The sequence below is a fragment of the Oncorhynchus clarkii genome, chromosome 20, assembly GCF_045791955.1.
Source record: "Oncorhynchus clarkii lewisi isolate Uvic-CL-2024 chromosome 20, UVic_Ocla_1.0, whole genome shotgun sequence".
NCBI classification, from domain to species: domain Eukaryota; kingdom Metazoa; phylum Chordata; class Actinopteri; order Salmoniformes; family Salmonidae; genus Oncorhynchus; species Oncorhynchus clarkii.
In genome coordinates this window covers 59,099,507-59,118,674 of record NC_092166.1, presented here as the reverse complement: position 1 = coordinate 59,118,674, position 19,168 = coordinate 59,099,507, and the positions used below count along the sequence as shown (strand labels likewise).

General features: G+C 42.6%; 1 protein-coding gene across 4 annotated transcripts; it reads right to left on the bottom strand.

Moving 5' to 3' along the window:
- LOC139376625 (BRD4-interacting chromatin-remodeling complex-associated protein-like) lies at positions 1-18,533 on the bottom strand. Of its 4 annotated transcripts, none has more exons than XM_071119418.1 (13): positions 18,408-18,501; positions 16,061-16,112; positions 15,488-15,533; positions 15,233-15,281; positions 15,057-15,122; positions 13,772-14,965; positions 13,631-13,676; positions 13,501-13,550; positions 11,498-11,547; positions 10,616-10,761; positions 3,682-3,776; positions 3,501-3,603; positions 1-3,410 (listed from the first exon to the last, which is right to left on the bottom strand). In XM_071119418.1, exons 2-13 carry the CDS (start codon positions 16,086-16,088, stop codon positions 2,947-2,949), a joined length of 2,337 nt encoding a protein of 778 aa, XP_070975519.1. In that variant the 5' UTR covers positions 16,089-16,112; positions 18,408-18,501; the 3' UTR covers positions 1-2,946. The 4 variants fall into 4 exon arrangements, with proteins under 4 accessions (XP_070975519.1, XP_070975521.1, XP_070975522.1 ...); XM_071119420.1 differs by lacking the exon at positions 18,408-18,501 and adding an exon at positions 18,154-18,220; XM_071119421.1 differs by lacking the exon at positions 16,061-16,112 and having other exon boundaries at positions 18,408-18,533.
- Between the last annotated feature and the right edge of the window lie 635 nt (positions 18,534-19,168).

Sequence of the window (19,168 nt, the reverse complement as noted above, 5' to 3'; positions counted from 1 at the left end):
TTTATGATTGTATTCAAAATGAATTTATTATTGACCTATTTTTGCTGTTGTAGTAAACACACAAACTAGAAATGAACAACTGACAGTATTTTGTAACAATTTATCTTGGAACACTTCAAAGCCAACAGAATAAAAAAGAACTTCATTTTTCTTGTGTTTTTCCTCTGGGGTTTTCCTTAGAAAAAATTATAAATATTTTGTGTTTCACGTTTTCATTTTTTATACCAAAAAAGCCCCTATACAAATCATGTAGATAGCGAGACAGACCAAAAGAAAGTCAACAGTGAAAACAGGTCAAGAAAGTAGAAATGTATTGCTCTCCTTGGCAGAAAGGGCATACATAGCCTAGTACCTTAACCCCTCAAGACACTCCTGTGTGAAATTACTTCCCATATAGTCCACTACTTTTGAGTCACATAGGGTGAGTTACATAGGCTCTGGGTAAAAATATATGGGGAATAGTGTGTCGACCAGCAGACACAGGGGTCCTCAGGACCAGGGCTGAGAAGGCCACACCCAGTGGTTGTGTTCCTCTGCTCAGACACTGCTGGCACATGAAGACCTTACAACACCTGGATAGGATAGACGTGCCACATATGTTCTAGCAATCTGGTGCCCGACGCCACGGCACAGTCAAGGAAGTGGCACGCAACCATTGGTTGATGTATGCGACGTTTGAGCAGGAGAACACAACCATTCAAGCCCTTACTCACTCAGACACAAGACACTTTCTATCTAAGGCCTTCAGTCTGTTCCTTCAGTCAGTTTAAAAGCAGAGTTTACATACACTTGTCTCTCATCTCTTAACTGTGGGGAGGGAGAGAAGGATAGAGTGGAGGAGGGGAAACTAAGTGTGCTAGGGAACGAGTAACATTCATCCGGGGTGAGTGAACACACAACAAACATATGAACACACCAGCACACGTTCACAGAGAGTGGACATACATATACAATCCATGACCTTCCAGGGTCATTGTATCACATGACGGTAAGACATTGCCATGGTTGCGTGTTGACATCGCTGGGACACACATCACTAACAACACAAATAATAGTGATGTTTCATTTTTAAAAATTAACTAAATCTAAATAAAAAAAGATAAACATGTCATAACATTTTTCCCTCAATCTGAGGAGTTAGCTCCCCCCAACACCAATACACATGTGTGTGTGTGTGTGTGTGTCTCTTGGTTATTCTATACTTGTGGGGACAAGGATAGTAAAACAAGAAAAATTCTCCCCTCGTGAGGACATTTCCCACATCCCCATGAGGACAAATGCTATTTTAAGATTAGGGGTTAGAGTTAGGGTTATGCTTACAATTAGGGTTTGGGTAAGGGATTAGGTTCAGGGTTTGGGTTCCAGGTTAAGGTCAGGAAAAATAGGATTTTGAATGGAAATTCATTTTAGGTCGCCATGAAGATAGAACAAAATGTGTGTGTTTGATGTGTGGGTTGGTTTTTCTATCCTTGTGGGAACCTAAAACCCCCAAAAGTCCCCACAAGGATAGTAAAAAAATCAAAAATAATGTTTTATCCCTTGGGTACATGAGGATACATGGGTACATGAGGACAAAGGCTATTTTAAGCTTAGGAGTTAGGTTTAGGGTTATGGTTACAATTAGGTTTAGGAGTTAGGAGTTCAAATCAAACTTTGTCACATGCGCAGAACCCGAACACAATAAGTGTTTAGGGGTTAAGGTTAGGTCAAATAGGATTTTGAATGGAAATTAATTTTAGGTCCCCACGAGGATAGAAGAACAAAATGTGTGTGTGTGTGCGCGTGCGCGGAGGGGCATCACATACCTTTAAGGTACATAAGAAAAATGTCAAAGATACATTTCAAAAACTGACAGAAAACCAAAAGCTGCTTTAGTAGTTAAGACACTCAGCGTGTGAGTGAGTCTCTCTGGCTTGACTATGAAAACTGAAGTATAGAACAGAAAAAGAACAATATATTTCTGGTAGTTGTCAAATCCATCAAATGACTATGGTATCATACACTGAGTATACAATACATTATGAACACCTGCTCTTTCCATTACATAAGACTGACCAGGTGAATCCAGGTGAAAACTATGATCCCTTATTGATGTCGGTTGTTAAATCCACTTCAATCAGTGTAGATGAAGGGGAGAAGTATTTTTAAGCCTTGAGACATGGACTGTGTATGTTTGCCATTCAGAAGACCAAAAATGTAAGTGCCTGTGAACGAGGTATGGTTGTATGTGCCAGGCACACCGGTCTCTGTCAAATACTGCAACACTGCTGGATTTTTCACGCTCAACAGTTTCCTGTGTATATCAAGAATGTTCCACCACCCAAAGGTCATCCCAGTCAACTTGACACAACTGTGGGAAGCATTAGAGTCAACATGGGCCAGCATCCTTGTGGAACGCTTTCGACACCTTGTAGAGTCATTCCCCGACGAATTGAGGCTGTTATCATGGGGGAGGGGGGTTGTTCCTAATGTTTGGTATACTCAGTGTGTGAAGGTGTGTAATGTCAGGTGCAAAAATTAAAGGACATTTCTTACAAGGCTTCTTCATGTAAACATTTGAAGGACAACATAGAATTTCTCAGGCACAGAATCATCATCATCATCATCATCATATTCTTCCTCCCTAAACTTCAGCATAATTGCACGTGGCTAAAGTTGGGGTTCAGGGGGTTGATATCTTCTTCCGGCTCACACCCAACAGGACATGATGTAACACAGGTCATGACCCCTGGTTGTCCTACAGTAACCATAGTAACCATATATCTAGATTATATTTCTATGACTAACTAACTCAGAGCTGGTTGAAAAGGACCGACAATGGGAGAGCAAAATAAGAAAATAAACAAAAAAAAACACGTAGCCCCAAGAATGAGCCGGCGGGGCAAAGGATGGAGGGGGGATGAGAGAGATGGAATGGTGGCACGTCCGTCTGTCAAATCTGTCTGTCTAACATTCTAGAATGCTGTTCACAGCTGCCTCTAGAACCGAGTCCGTGTCGGGCAGGGTGGGAGGGAGGGGCAGGGGGGCCTGGGGGTGAGAGGAGGACAGGTGAGACAGGAACTGAGTCTGTACCGGCTCTGTCGACATCGCGATTGTGGCAGTAGCAGCCACATTGCCATGGTGATAGTTGCTGTGGTTGCTAGAGGCAGCTTTGTTTTCATAGTTGCTATGTTGAGTCCTCCTCAGGTCCATGATACTCTTAAAAGAGTCTATTCCTCCTCTCCCTCCTCCCCCCGGGTCTCCATAGCCCGACTGGGGGTCTGTCCTGTAAGGGGGGTCTGTGGTCGCACCCCTCCCTGTCTGTCTACCGCTGTGGCTGGACGAGGGGGTGGAGAGAGGGTCCAAGGAGAGGCAGGGTAGAGAGAGGGGAGATGTCTTCACCCCACAGCAGAAATCTTCCAAGAAGCCATCTATGGAGGGAGAGAGAGACGATGATGAGAAAAAACAATGGTCCACACTTGCTCAATGGTCCACAACCCTGCCAAGTCCCACCTCCTCACCTGGGTCCACCAGTATCATACGTTTGTCTTGTGTCAGGTTCTGGCGCTCCTCTTGGTTGAAGGTCCTGTCAATCATCACCATCTCTGAGGAGGGACTGGAGCGCTGCAGGGAGGGGAAGGGACTTCCTGTTAGCACAACACTTTTCAAAGATTCAAAATAACTGTGTGTGTGCGTACTCACCTCAGCCTCCACCATCAGCAGTCGTCTGTATTTGTTGATCATGACCTGGGTCCTCTTCAATACCTGAGTCGCCATCGACTCAAACTCATCATCCACTGTTAAGAGACAGAATACAGTGGTTACACAGACACACACTAGTGGTGCATGGGTTGACACACAACCTGCAGTCCCAGCGGTTATGTCCGCAGGGCGGACGGGTTTAGGGTCATGAAATATGGCGTGGATGAAGGGCGGGTGGGTTGAATAAAGAGAAAACAATGCATTAAAAATCCATAAATGTATCATTATTGCGCAGTTCATATCTATAGGCTACATTGATGTTTTTATTTAGGGACTAACTGTAAGTTTACCAAATACACACCAATTGCCAAATGTTTTGGGAACTTGGGCAGAAAAAGTTAACGTCGATCCACTGAGACAAAAAGTCTGAGTTGAATTCAATAAGAGAAAAGCTGCGAAATGGAGAGTTGAAAATAAATAGGAGGGTCAGAACAATAGGTAGCCTAATGTATGGGGAAGATTTGGTGAAGAGGTAAAAGAGGATGATTGCAGTGGCAGCTACATTCTGTGTAATGATTGCGAGACACTATACCAATTCATATACAAAACCTACATTTTGACTCCTGAACAGGAGTGGAGAAATATGATTTATTTCATTCAGCCTCGAGAGAATGTGAATGCAAGATAGGGACCGTCTGTAAAGGTGCTATCCTTATCAGCGTTATAAAAGCCGATAGTATTCCAACCACATAAAATATGCATCCAAGACGAACTGAAATCTTCTCAGAAACATGTTTGGTTGTTTTCACAGCTTTTAATTTCCTTAAAACCGGTTAAACTGATGTAATTTGTTAATTATTATTTTTTTAATTGCATTTTGTCCTCGGTCCTTAAGCATCTTAACTTCTTAAGAGAATGAGAGATGAAAAACTTTAACAATGTAAACTAGATTGAAGCATTCATTCTATCATTAAAGACACCTCTGGCATTCTCAGGCAACAAAGGCATATGGCTAAGCTTTCCCTAAAGTATATTGAATTAAATTGCCATAATTATGAAGCCTAAATAGTCTATTACATAAATAAATTAAAACTGAAAAAACAGGCTACGGCACCAGAATGCATCATTTGGCCACAAAGGATTATGAACTTCTTTGAAAAAAACAAGCTGTGGATTGTTTTTAAAATCACATTGCCTCCAGCGGAAGGGCCCGCAATTTGGGCAGCGCACACGGCAAATACCAAATAGATGATTGTTGAGTTTCGACTGTCAGTGACAAGTAGAGAGGCCCAGCCAGGCATATTGCAATATTTCAAAATACAATTACGGGGAAACATAGCTATTTTCTTTCCAAACTATTGCTGTAAAGCAGTGTTTCCCAAACTCAGTCCTCGGGACCCCAATGGGTGCACGTTTTGTTTTTTTTACCCTAACACTACACAGCTGATTCAAATGATCAACTAATCATCAAGCTTTGATTATTTGAATCAGCTGTGTAGTGCTAAGGCAAAAAACTAAACATGCACCCCTTGGGGTTCCCAGGACCAAGTTTGGGAAACGCTGCTGTAAAGAGAAAACAATGAAAAGATCTGTCTTTTAGTTAGCAAAAATCGCAACTTAATTTAATGAACAATATAGCCTTTCTCAGGGATCATCAACTAGATTCACCCGCAGGAAGACTCTCTTGTAGACTGCAAATTGACCACAAGAAGCCAAAACCGATATAATATTTGACTAAAACATAATAATTTACAACCTTGCTTACATATTTGAATACGATCACATACACTCAGTGGCCAGTTTATTAGGTAAACCCATTTAGTACCGGGTCGGAATCCCCTTTGTTTCCAGAACAGCCCAAATTCTACAGGGAATGGAACCATTGCTCAACGAGTATCAAGGGACCTAACGTGTGCCAGGAAAACATTCCCCATACCATTACACCACCGCCACCAGCCTGTACCGTTGACACCAGGCAGGATGGGGCCATGGACTGCTTACGCCAAATCCTGACTCCGCCAACCGCATTACGCAACATGAACCTGGATTTGTCGGACCAGGAGATATTTTTCCACTCCACAATTATCCAGTTTTGGTGATCACGTGCTTCTTCTTATTTTTAGTTAATAGGAGTGGAACTCAGTGTGGTCGTCTGCTGTAATAGCCCATCCGTGACAAGGACCGACAAGTTGTGCGTTCTGAGATGCTGTTCTGAACACCACGGTTATGCTGCGTTTGTGGCCCGCCTGTTAGCTTGCACAATTCTTGCCATTCTCCTTCGACCTCTCATCAACGAGCTGTTTTTGCCCACAGGACTGCCGCTGACTGGATGTGTTTTGTCGCTCCATTCTCGGTAGACCCTAGACACTATCGTACGTGAAAAGCCCAGGAGGCCGGCTGTTTCAGAAATACTGGGACCGGCATGCCTGGCACCAATGATCATACCACACTTAGGTCACTCGTTTTGCCCATTCAAACGTTCAATCGAATAATAACTGAATGCTCTATATAGCAAGCCACGCCCATGTGACTCACTCTGTAGGAGCTAAACATTTGTGAACAGGGTTGTGTAATTTTTTTTAAACTGTCCACTGAGTGTCTCTCTCTCTCTGCTAAGTGTGGCAATACTTTGGAACAGATTTCTGAAATTAAAATCACTTGAAGCTAATTTGCTTGTGTTTTTACAGTCAATACAAATATACAGTGCCTTGCGAAAGTATTCGGCCCCCTTGAACTTTGCGACCTTTTGCCACGAGAATCTGTGGAAAGAACTGAAAACTGCTGTTCACAAATGCTCTCCATCCAACCTCACTGAGCTCGAGCTGTTTTGCAAGGAGGAATGGGAAAAAATGTCAGTCTCTCGATGTGCAAAACTGATAGAGACATACCCCAAGCGACTTACAGCTGTAATCGCAGCAAAAGGTGGCGCTACAAAGTATTAACTTAAGGGGGCTGAATAATTTTGCACTCCCAATTTTTCAGTTTTTGATTTGTTAAAAAAAGTTTGAAATATCCAATAAATGTCGTTCCACTTTATGATTGTGTCCCACTTGTTGTTGATTCTTCACAAAAAAAATACAGTTTTATATCTTTATGTTTGAAGCCTGAAATGTGGCAAAAGGTCGCAAAGTTCAAGGGGGCCGAATACTTTCGCAAGGCACTGTATATAGCTACCTCAATTACCTCGTACTCCTGTACATCGACTCAGTACTGGTACTCCCTGTATTTTTAATGACATGTTATTTTTTGTCATTATTGTAATTTTTTGTCATTATTGTAATTTTTTGTCATTATTGTTATTTATTTTATCTTTAACTCTGCAATATTGGAAAAGGACCCATAAGTTAGCATTTCACTGTTAGTCTACACCTGTTGTTTATGAAGCATGTGACAAATAACATTTTATTTATAGGCTAGGCCTACTCTATGTGCTCATGCATTTTTACAAACAGTGATTGAGTTATATTATTAGCCTAAATTGTGATTATCAAGTCCACACATCACATTAGGAATCAAGGTTATTATAGTTTTGCGTTTTTCTTTTCTTTTAGTTTGCCATTTTTTATTTGAAATTCAGTTTAGTTTCAGTTCGTTTGCAGATCCACTTTACTAGTTTTTATTTAGCTTAAGTTCTATAAAAACAGTTCATTTTTTTGTAATTTCAGTTTTTGTTTTAGTGTTAGTAAAGAAAGTTGCCTATCTACTGTATGCAGGCTAGGAGCCACACACAGTTGAAGTCGTAAGTTTACATTGCCAAATACATTTAAACTCAGTTTTTCACAATTCCTGACATTTAATCCTCGTAATAATTATCTGTCTTAGGTCCGTTAGGATCACCACTTTATTTTAATAATGTGAAATGTCAGAATAATAGTAGAGAGAATGATTTATTTCAGCTTTTATTTCTTTCATCACATTCCCAGTGGGTCAGAAGTTTACATAAACTCAATTAGTATTTGGTAGCATTGCCTTTAAATTGTTAAACTTGGGTCAAACGTTTCGTGTAGCCTTCCACAAGCTTCCAAAATAAGTTGGGTGAATTGTGGCCCATTCCTCCAGACAGAGCTGGAGTAACTGAGTCAGGATTGTAGGCCTCCTTGCTCGCACACACTTTTTCAGTTCTACCCACAAATGTTCTATAGGATTGAGGTCAGGGATTTGTGATGGCCACTCCAATACCTTGACTTTGTTGTCCTTAAGCCATTTTGCCACAACTTCGGAAGAATGCTTGGGGTCATTCTCCATTTGGAAGATCCATTTGCAACCAAGCTTTAACTTCCTGACTGATGTCTTGAGATGTTGCTTCAATATATCCACATAATTTTCCTTGCTCATGATGCCATCTATTTTCTGAAGTGCACCAGTCCCTGATGCAGCAAAGCACCCCCACAAATGATGCTGCCACCCCCGTGCTTCACGGTTGGGATGGTGTTCTTCGGCTTGCAAGCCTCCCCCTTTTTCCTACAAACATAACGATGGTCGTTATGGCCAAACAGTTCTAATTTTGTTTCATCAGACCAGAGGACATCTCTAAAAAGTATGATCTTTGTTCCCATGTGCAGTTGCAAACCGTAGGCTGGCTTTTTTATGGCGGATTTGGAGGAGTGGCTTCTTCCTTGCTGCACGGCCTTTCAGGTTATGTCGATATTGGACTCGTTTTACTGTGGATATAGATACTTTTGTACCCGTTTCCTCCAGCATCTTCACAAGGTCCTTTGCTGTTGTTCTGGGATTGATTTGCACTTTTCGCACCAAAGTACGTTCATCTCTAGGAGACAGAACGAGTCTCCTTCCTGGGCGGTATGACAGCTGCGTGGTCCCTTGGTGTTTATACTTCCGTACTATTGTTTGTACAGATGAACATGGTACCTTCAGGTGTTTGGAAATTGCTCCCAAGGATGAGCCAGACTTGTGGAGGTCTACAATTTGTTTTCGGAGGTCTTGACTGATTTATTTTGATTTTCCCATGATGTCAAGCAAAGAGGCACTGAGTTTGAAGGTAGGCCTTGAAATACATCCACAGGTACACCTCCAATTGACTCAAATGATGTCAGTTATCCTATCAGAAGCTTCTAAAGCCATGACATCATTTTCTGGAATTTTCCAAGTTGTTTAAAGGCACAGACAATTTAGTGTGTTAATCTGACCCACTGGAATTGACACCTTAAATGATAAGTGAAATAATCTCTCTGTAAACAATTGTTGGAAAAAATAATTGTGTCATGCACAAAGTAGATGTCCTAACTGACTTGCCAAAATTATAGTTTGTTAACAAGAAATTTGTGGAGTGGTTGAAAAACGAGTTTTAATGACTCCAACCTAAGTGTATGTAAACTTCCAACTTCAACTGTATGTGTTGTATATTTTGTGTTTTTTGGGAGGTCACTTCTTGCCACTGTGGGGCAGTAATACATAACGTGATAGGTCAGGTCAAGTTTAAAGGTAGATTTAGGGAGATGACGCGAGATGACGTAGGTGCACTACTTAAACAGTAGTAGTGGGTCAATTTCCGCAACAACCTGGAGCGTTGAAGCGTAAGGCTAAACCCTCAGCTGTTTTTATCCTGTAACTACCACGTTGTAGCAGCGTGAAGCGCACCCGTGCACAAGCGCAGATACTCTGGGTGACTGTGTGAGAGCAAAGCATTGCATCATGCCCATTCTGGGGATAAGAATTGTCCGACTGCCACCTACGTAGCACATGGGATGTATAAAATGTACTCCTCAGCCTGAAGTGTCCCTACTTACGCCAGCCGACTGGTAAGACACTTCAGGAGAGCGGTCACATGTGCTAGCAAGGCAGCAAGCAGCGTCACACCAACATGTCAACTCCATGAACTTTACAAAAATCACGTGATCAAAGTTAATGACGTTTCTTCAGTTGCTTTTCCCCAACTGCGCTATGCAGCCATCGCATGCATTGTGGGAGGCTCTATTGTCAACCAATCATTAGGGTGTTTACGTTTTACCCACACAAATACATGACTGAAACAGGAACAAATTTGCCGGAATTTATGTGTACAGCGGATATATTCAAATAAATGTGATATTTGAGGCTCTCTCTCACTAATCGATTATACAATGTGGAAACAATATTATATTATGATTTCAGTTTGTGGGATATGGGGGTTAGATGATTATTTTGACATTCTAACGAAAACATTTCATAAACAATGGCAACACAGCCATGTTGATTTGAGACTTGCTGTTGGAAAACCACATTATACCCTGACTACACCGCTCACATCGCATGCGCGAGCGTTGCAAAATAAATTTAGAAAACTATATTATTCCATTATTGCACCCACTGCTCGCAGTCTGCGTTGCCAAGGGCTAAAATAGAAGTCAGTTCTATTTGTGATGCAGATCGCAGTGCAAGTCCTGCCTCTCCCATCTCCTCATTAGTTTATAGAAGCAGATACCCACATACCATCTCATTGGTTATACCCACGTAGGTGATTGAAAGACGAACTGTGTTGTCGGTCGTCGTGGTAATACTATGAAAGTTTAGATGCCAATCACCCTATAAGTTCAAAGAATAAAAAACCTGGAAGGAGGAGAGATGACTAGAAACGATTCGGTTGACCGTTTTATTTGTGGATTAATTGTCGGAGTAGAGGACCTTGTGCATTTCAGGTAAAATAACAACTCAATGTTCATATCCCAGGACAAATTAGCTAGCAACAGCAAGCCAAGTGCAAGCTAGATAGCTCAATTGCCATAAATGTTTAATGCTTTTGACCTATACCCAAATTAATGTAATTAGTTCAGAGTTTGTTTTGATATTTTAACCTGGGTGTAGTGATCGCTTTGATGTGGGGGGACAAAATAAATTTATGCACCATGGCGCACGCGCAGCCGGTTTGGGCTCCGTGTTAGTGTCTGACTTTGGGCTGTCGCATATGCACCTCCGGGCAGGTGAACAAACAGCTGACCTTGGGAAAACTCTTCCCTGTTGGGCGGAGCTCCATGGAACACGTGGTAGGGGAGGAGTCTGTGCAGTGCGTCATCCAATGAGGTGAAGCGGGCGATGTCAGGTGACAGAACCCCCGAATGATCCATCCTCAACTGCTGTAGCATCCTGGAGAGACACACATAGTACACTTATCACACACACACTCCAGCAGCCCCCCAAGGGGGTGCCCAGCAAAACTGAGGTACGCCACTGACACGCACATATCCAGTCCCTAGTTAAAGTCTACACACCCCTTGCACAGTCTTCACATTTTGCTGCCTTAAAATTCTATCTAAAAACAATTAAATGAAAACCAATCCAAAGTGAAAGAAAAATCACAGAAAATTCTACAAATTACTATGAAATGCAAAATGAGGATGTATTGATTGCATGTCTTCATACCCCAGAGTTAATGCTTAGTGGAAGCATCTTTGGCAGCCATTACAGCTGTGAATCATTTTGAATAAAATTCTACCAACCTTGCTCAACTCTTAGGGCAACGTACATCCATTGTTTTTGTCAAAATTGCTCAAGATCAGTACATTTGGTAGGGAATCATTGATGGACAGCAATATTCAAACCTTGCCTCAGATTTAAGTCAGGGTGGAGACTGGACAATACAGGAACACTCAACACTCAAGAGAGCCATTCTTGCTATTTTGTTTCTTTTTGACAATTTTAATTGAAAACAATCACAGTAAGGCACGTAATTGTTACCCAGAAATGATTTGATATTGAGATAAAAACGGATGCATTGGACCTTTAAGGCAGCTAAATTTGAAAACTGTGCAAGGAGTGTGTAGACTTTCACAAGAGCACTGCATGCACACACACACAGCATCTATACACATACACTACTTACATTCCTCCTCTGGTGAGCTGCTGAGGGGCCGGCCTCTTCTGAGCACTGACCTACAAGAGACATATTTCAATGTCATCATCACCACCACACTGGTCTGTAAACCCATGTTTCGCAATATTTCTATAGGCCACTATTAAAAAGAAGAGGATCCCATCCGCTTTCTGTAGGCTAGGCCTACTATATTTATTTCTCAACTTTCCTAATATCAAGCACATCGCTTCACTTTATAAATCGGGGGGCGTGCCTACCTGACTAGCATGAAAACGAACCATGGGAAAAGCTTCTTCCATTGGCTATTCAAGTGCATAGCCTAGTGGTTAGAGTGTTGGTAACCCGAAAGGCTGCTGGATCGAATCCCCGAGCTGACACGGTACAAATCTGTCGTTCTGCCACTGAACGAGGCAGTTAACCCACTGTTCCCCGGTAGGCCGTCATTGTATATAAGGATGTATTCGTAACTGGCTTGCCTAGTTAAATAAAAGGTTTCATTTAAATACAGATGACATGTATTTTTTGACCCTGTCTCTGTTCCGTGAATGATAATGGCCCATTCTAAATCTAAACTAATTTCACACATATACTAAATAATATTTGTAAAGACAAGATTAAATTGAAAATAGTCTGATAGGTGAGAATATTATCACTTGTGAATGATGCCAAGCGTGTGCAGTCTAAGGCCAGAAACTAAAGTGGCTAAATAACCTCAAACGTAGCCTATAGTCCCAAGACCCCTGGAACAGTTGGAGAGCCCATAGCCTACAGAGCCTAGTGAAACATGTGTTCTTATAAGCTTTGTTCAATCATGTGTGAAAACATAGTTGACTGAACACTATTTAAAAAGAGGATGCCAGCTTTCTCATGCTGCCATATTTATTGCTTAAAATTTAAGCACATTAATACACTTCACAAACAGTGTAGCCTACCTGGCATATTAAAAACCTACCTGGCACAAAAGAAAGAACGAAACAAACAACGAACCGCAACAAAGAGGTGTAACATACACTAACTCAAAACAATATCCCATAAAACACAGGTGGACAAATTGCTACTTAAATATGATCCCCAATTAGAGACAACGATAGCCAGCTGCCTCTAATTGGGAATCATACCAAACACCAAAATAGAAAAACTAAACTAGAACCCCACATAGAAAATAATAACTAGAAAAACCCCCAGTCACGCCCTGACCTACTACTATACCATAGAAAAACAAAGGCTCTCTACGGTCAGGGCGTGACAAGTGCAGGCTACGGATGACATGTTTTAGTTTTTTCTGGGCCATTCTAAATAAAATGTTATTAAGAATAATCTTATGGGTGAGAATATTATCAGTGCTTGTCAAATTGTGAATGAGAGACTGATGAAGTGTGTGCAGCCTGCGCAAGAAATCCTGCGCTTGCCTTTCATGTGACTTTTTTCAAATCATCATTAGAGTAGCATCATGCAGCCTTAGAATGTGTTAGAAATCAAAACATATAGCCCAACGTTTGTATCACAAGTAAAGTTGCATAAATAACTCTAAATGAAGCATATAGGAGGACCTGTTTCTTTGTTAACCGCTCAACACAGAATAGCTGCATGTGCGCACTACCTGAGAAAAATATCATTTATATTTTATTCAGCTATGTTCAATTGTATTCTTCTAACTATAAAATAATGCCACAGAAATTAAAAGCAAATCTTGCCTGCTAAATGATCTAGCATAGCCCACAGCCATACGGCATAACATAAGGACGACATATTTAGACCTGCCTAAAATAAATAATGGATATATTGTGATGGTGTAGGCTATATTAAATGTATTTATTAGACTTTTTAAAATTCAGATGTTCCAAAGGTCTGCATTAGTGGATTGTAAGCAAAGCATGGAAGCTGGATATGTTAAACATTTTAAACAGTTTATGTTACTTAAAAGTCAATCAGTTATTGTGAGACAGGCATGACAATCACCAGCTGACAACATTTCATGACCTCACACACACAGTGTATAACATGTAGAATACCTGTGTGTTTAGCGGGGCGTCTTGGCTGATGTAGGTCATTGTTTTCACAGCTAGGAAACAAATGAGAAACAGAAGTCAGGAGAGGGGTTTATATACATCTATAACAACACACAAAAACACAAACACAAACCTTTGTTTCCAAGGAGGTTGACGAGCTGTGTCTGAGCCTGCTTGTCCTGAGGAATTGGAGAACAAAACAAGACAAAAACATATTATAGAAACGCATGCAAAGAGGTAATAATTAAGTGAGGAAGAGAGTTGTAGTTAATACCTGTGTGTACTCCTGTTCCTGTGAGGCAGTACCAGTACCAGAGAGAGACAGGGGGGAGAGGGAGCTGCTGTTCTGAGTCTGAGACAGTACGAGGCGCTGCACTGGGCTGCCCGACACCTGCCCTCGAACCCCAGTCGCCGTTCCAACCAGCGTCAGACGCCCCTGGTTTGATGCCGCCTGTACTGGGGCAGGGTTCGTACCAGGAAAATTCTGCCATGTTTGGGTCATGGCTCCTCCTACTCCAACCTGGCTGCCTCCCACCTGGATCAGCTGACCTCCCGCCGTCGCCGTGAAGTTCTGCCCGGCGACGAGCTGTACTGTGTTCTGATTGGCTAGCAGGGTTGATTGGGATGGGTCTGAGGGCCCATTGTGGTGGACCAGGTACTGCCCTGGGGGCAGGTTGGCCTGGCCTTGCTGTCCCTGGTTCTGCTGCCCCAAGGGAGAGTGGACCAGGATGGAGCCGTTAGCTGTGTAGTGTCCCTGGGCCGCGGTGTTAACCATGGTGGTGGTTGTGGTCTGGAGTCCCAGGCTATAGACTGTCTGAGCCCCAGCTTGAAGGGGTTTGGGCTGGATAGGTCTGACCAGGGCCTGGGCGCCCCCAGGTCCTCTCTGGATGATGATATTCTGCAGGGGGATGTTCTTAAAGGGCAAGCCTACCTGGTTCACCTGGCCCACTGGGGAGGGAGTGGCAAACACCTGCCCCCCTGCTGCTACTCCCCCCACCGCCCCCCCTACCCCACCACCCTGCCGGAGGAGGATCTGCTGGACCCCTCCCCCGCCAAAGGACCCCAACACCTGGATGTGCCCCCCTGCCTGGCCATTAGGCAGCTGGGACACGCCCTGGAGGAACTGACCACTGGGAAAAGCTGCAGTCGATGTGGTGACCCCGCTGCCGTACCCCCCCGAGACCAGCTGGGGGGGGAATGGGGAGGGGGCCGAGGGGAGAGGAGGGGGAGGTGGTTGGGAGTCTAGCATGGCCTCCTGTTCCAGAGTCTGTTCAGTAATGTCTGCCTCCATGAGAGACTTCTGCAGGATGTCAAAGGGCTGGTCCTCTCCTCCGCCAAGATCCATTCCTCCTGGAGAAGCTTCTCCCCCCAGCTCATCCTCAATGAACGATAGGCTACTGGAAAGCTGGAGGCCCACCCCTGCTGAATCCTCAAACTCTTCATCTTTGAGGCCGGAGTTAGAGCCAGCCTGAGAGAAAGAGAACACTTTATAACTATACAGGCTCCATCAGTTTATAAACCCATTACCAGCAGGTAAGTGCAGATTTATTTCTACTCACAGTGTTACTGGTGAAGAAGGTTCCGGCAGAGCCGTAAGCTGCGTTCGTCACGTCATCCTCCTCAATCTGAGGGAGAAAATACACGTCACTTCACCTGTATGCAAAGCAGCGTGCTAATATTCTATGACTTGAAATGGGCATGGATGAACTAGTAGACCAGAGGGGGAGACACTCACAGACTTGTTGGTGGAGCCGTGCAGGTAGTCATTCAACGCCTGCACATCCCTGGAGGACAGAAGGAGGGAGAGAGCTTCAGTCAGAGAACATCCGAATTTGACTTTAGAAAAAAAAAATAGATATAATTATTTAACATTCGTAACCCCTGGGCACCAGATGTATCTGTTCCACTTGCCATTACTAATGCCTTAGTGTTAGATGTTTGTAGATGTGTTATAGATAGTGTTTGTGATTTATGTGTTATATGGATTTACCCTATAATATCCAGAAGACGGCGATCGTCCTCATCATCCATGACACCTGGGTGAGGAGAGAGCAGAGAGAGGGATGAAGTGACAGGGGAGTGAAGTGAGTAGAAAGAGGTGTAATGGAGGAAAGGATAAGAGGAAGGGGGAGATATCCTATTTTAACTGTATACTGCAACTATGCTAAAAAGCTCATAAATGCAAAAGCTCTAATTCTAAATCCTCTTGAGTATTCTACATTGCTGCAACAATTCTTATGAATGCTTGTGAGCACAAAAGAGTTACGGAAAGTAATGCAGAGACATAAACAGTGAGACAACAGAGGACGTGCTGGGTGGGTGGGTCACAGGCGGACGGTGGCACCTGGGGAGGACGGGCTCATAGTAATGATTGAAATGGAGAAATAATGGAATGGTATCAAACACATGGTTTTTTAATATATTTCTGTTCACTTCATTCCAGCAATTATTATGAGCCGTCCTCTCCTTAGTCTCCTCCTGTGTGTGTGTGTGTGTGTCTCAGACTGTATCTGCATGCTTATCTCTGGTGTGGTAACAGTTGGCGATGCAATAAAACACTCACAGCTTTCTGACAGCGAGCATGGAATCATTCATTAACCACCACCTTTTATTTGCTGTGATGGCGTAGTGGGCAGAGTGAGAGACAAGAGAGATAAGAGGGGAGAAAAAGAGAGATGGGGGAGGCACAGAAAGAGAGAAGTTAAGAACAATGGTATTAAAAGTGCAGTATTGAGAGTGAAGCTCCCGCCCCTACCCTTGTCTCTTCTCCTGCACATTGGTCTACTCTCCTGTCACCTCCCATTAAATGAAGATGGTCATCAAAGTGTAAATAACTCCACCCTGTTCCCTTTAAAAGGTTGTTTGTTTGGGAGTTGAAGGTTTACAAAGCATTTACTTTGTTTTACAGCCAACAACATTCCACAGAACTAACTCCAATGATGCTGGCTTTGTATCGTGGTGAAAGGGGACATAAAACAGTTAATAATGTGATGAATAGCAATGAGGAGCAAAACAGTAAATGTAGCCTTGGAATATTCTCAAGGTGAAGCTGTGTATTTTGTTAATTCAGAGCTGCAATGCCTGGGTTAAACAAGGTGGTGTTTTGAAAAATGGTATGCCTGTGGGGAACTGTGATGTGTCCAACGGTAGCAACATTTTCATTTTTGACTTATTTTGTGTCTTTCATTCGACGCCATGTCGAATGACAAATGTGATACATTGTGTCAAGTCAGTGATGTAACATTGTGCTCTTGAACACATTTAACCAGTCGTTAAAACAAAATGGCGACTCGGCCACCATCTTTGGTTGAGAAAGAACCAAGCCTAATAAGGCAAAAAAAAAAATGCGTCATAAAATGTCTCAGCTACAATTGAGTAGCTCAACGTAGGGAATTACACGATTAATAGTTAATAAAACTGGTCGTTTTGGAATTGTGAAACAACTAGCTGTATTTTTGCTAGCAGCCCAGATATATAGCTAGCTGCTAGCATACGCAGTTAAGAGTGCCACTTTATATTCAGCTTTCCACCAACAAAAAATGAAAACAGTAAAACTATATTTTATTTCACAAGTTACACCGATACACGTGCTCTTTGAAGGATCTCTTCAAGTGTGTCCGTTTTGAGAAATTTGCTGACAACTACGACACCATCACCAGGTTAACGTTGGCTAATCGGCTAGCTAACCTCTAATGAGGTCCCTTCTCAACATTGGGGTTATTTTGTCATAGGGGCAGGATTAGCTAGCACCACTAAATGGGGGGATATGTCTACACGTGTCAAATAACTGGCAGAAATGCACTCAATAAATCCTGGAATATTTAGCTAGTTACATTTTCCAAATTTCACAGAATTTTGAGCATGTGGAAAACAAGCAGCGGCTAGCTAAAACGTTGTTAGCTTGCCAGTTGCCCAAGCTATTGAAAATATGGTGTTTCCTCTCCCCTGCACCTAGCTTAGTCACCAAATTAGTGGTCGGAGTAGGCGTACAAGACGATATGGCTAGTCAGGGTCGGAGTAATTTATAAATCAGTTTATCCAAAGAATAGTAGACACATTTAGCTCCAATTGAAATTTGAAATAGTAATGACACCCTCCCAAATTGTAGCATCAATGTGCCATCAGACAAACAGCTAGCAACGACAGTCGTGCCACGGTTTTAAGCTTTGGAAACATCGTTTAGACCACCAGCTGATGTACAGCTTGCGATTTATGTCCAAAAATAGACTGAATCGACAGACAATGATAATCGCATTCGAGCACAAAAAGCCTGTCCTCCCAGCCTCTAACTGGTCGCTGACGTGCTCTCTTTCTCTGCTGTGCTGGGGTAGACTTCAGAGGTTACCATTTGTCTCCTATTTAGCTCATCTGCCAGCATGCAATGCAAAACGTCAGATTTCTCTCGATTGGCTGAACAGACATATTTCAATCGTGGAATTTACGACCGCGCGGAGTCTTCGGCAACAGCTCTTTGGTCTAGCTATTTGACCGCGGACTTTTACTTGTAAACATCGGCCTGTTCAAGGTTAGCTAGCCGTTGTCGCCTATTTAGAATCGTCGGATAGAATTCGTTCACACGGCTAAACAGTGTCGATACCTAGGTGTTTTTTTCGATTAGCATAACATAAAGACGACTGAAAGAAGGCAAACCCTTACTCCTGTCTCACTCCTCTTGAAACCCAATATCTCCATTTGGCAACTTTTAATTTGCTCCCCCCTCCTTCTCCTCCTCCTCCTCCTTCTTCTCCCTCTCCCACTCATATTTTTCTCACTGTCCCTGTTCTGTCTCAGATAGATTTCTCTCCACTCTCACTCTCTTCCCTCCCCGAAGGAAGGGAGGAAGGAGGTTGTGTGTGTTTTTTCCTAGAAATTTTATCACAAAATTATAATACACTCAAAGGGAAACTCACCGTCATGAAAAAGCAGTGCCTTGTCAACGGGGTTTCCTCGCCATCACAGCACGGGTAGTGCCGCTCCAGAAGAAGGCAGTAACATCAGAGCATTCTACAGATAGCGATGCAATATTCCATAGAAGTAACATTGAACGGACAAATAGTCACTACACTCTAAATACTGAAAAACTATGTTCTACCATTCATTAAAGTTTTTTTTTTTTTTACTTTCATGACAGATATTTCATAATTCTTCTCCCCTATGAATAGGAAATTGTTTTACAGTAGACTTGGCCATTATGAACGGTAGGGGGCGGGCCACTAGCAGATGCCACACCTTGATGTGGCTGATAAAGTAATTGAGGAAGCTGTACATTGTGACAACAGAGAGATCAGCAAAACGAGGGCGTTATTCCACTCACATACCCTCCAATGGGATATAGGATGGGGGAAACAGCTTTTATAAGTCATCGCCAATGTAACACAATGAATCATATTCACAGTGATGCTATGTACACCATGTTTCAATCAGAGATGGGGGTCATCCACACACACTGTATGTAATTCAGTCTATTCTGGTGTAAATTCATATAGGCCTATTGTGTTCCTTAAACTACAGACCCATTTCTTATACTTGCATCAGCAGTCTACACTGGAAGAGTGCAGTTATTTCTTCCTGCAGAATAATTAACAGGTACTGTATGTGAAAGTGAGGTGTATATGACATTGAGAAATGCATAATAAACTCTTCTACACCTACTGTGAAGGTGGCTACTGAT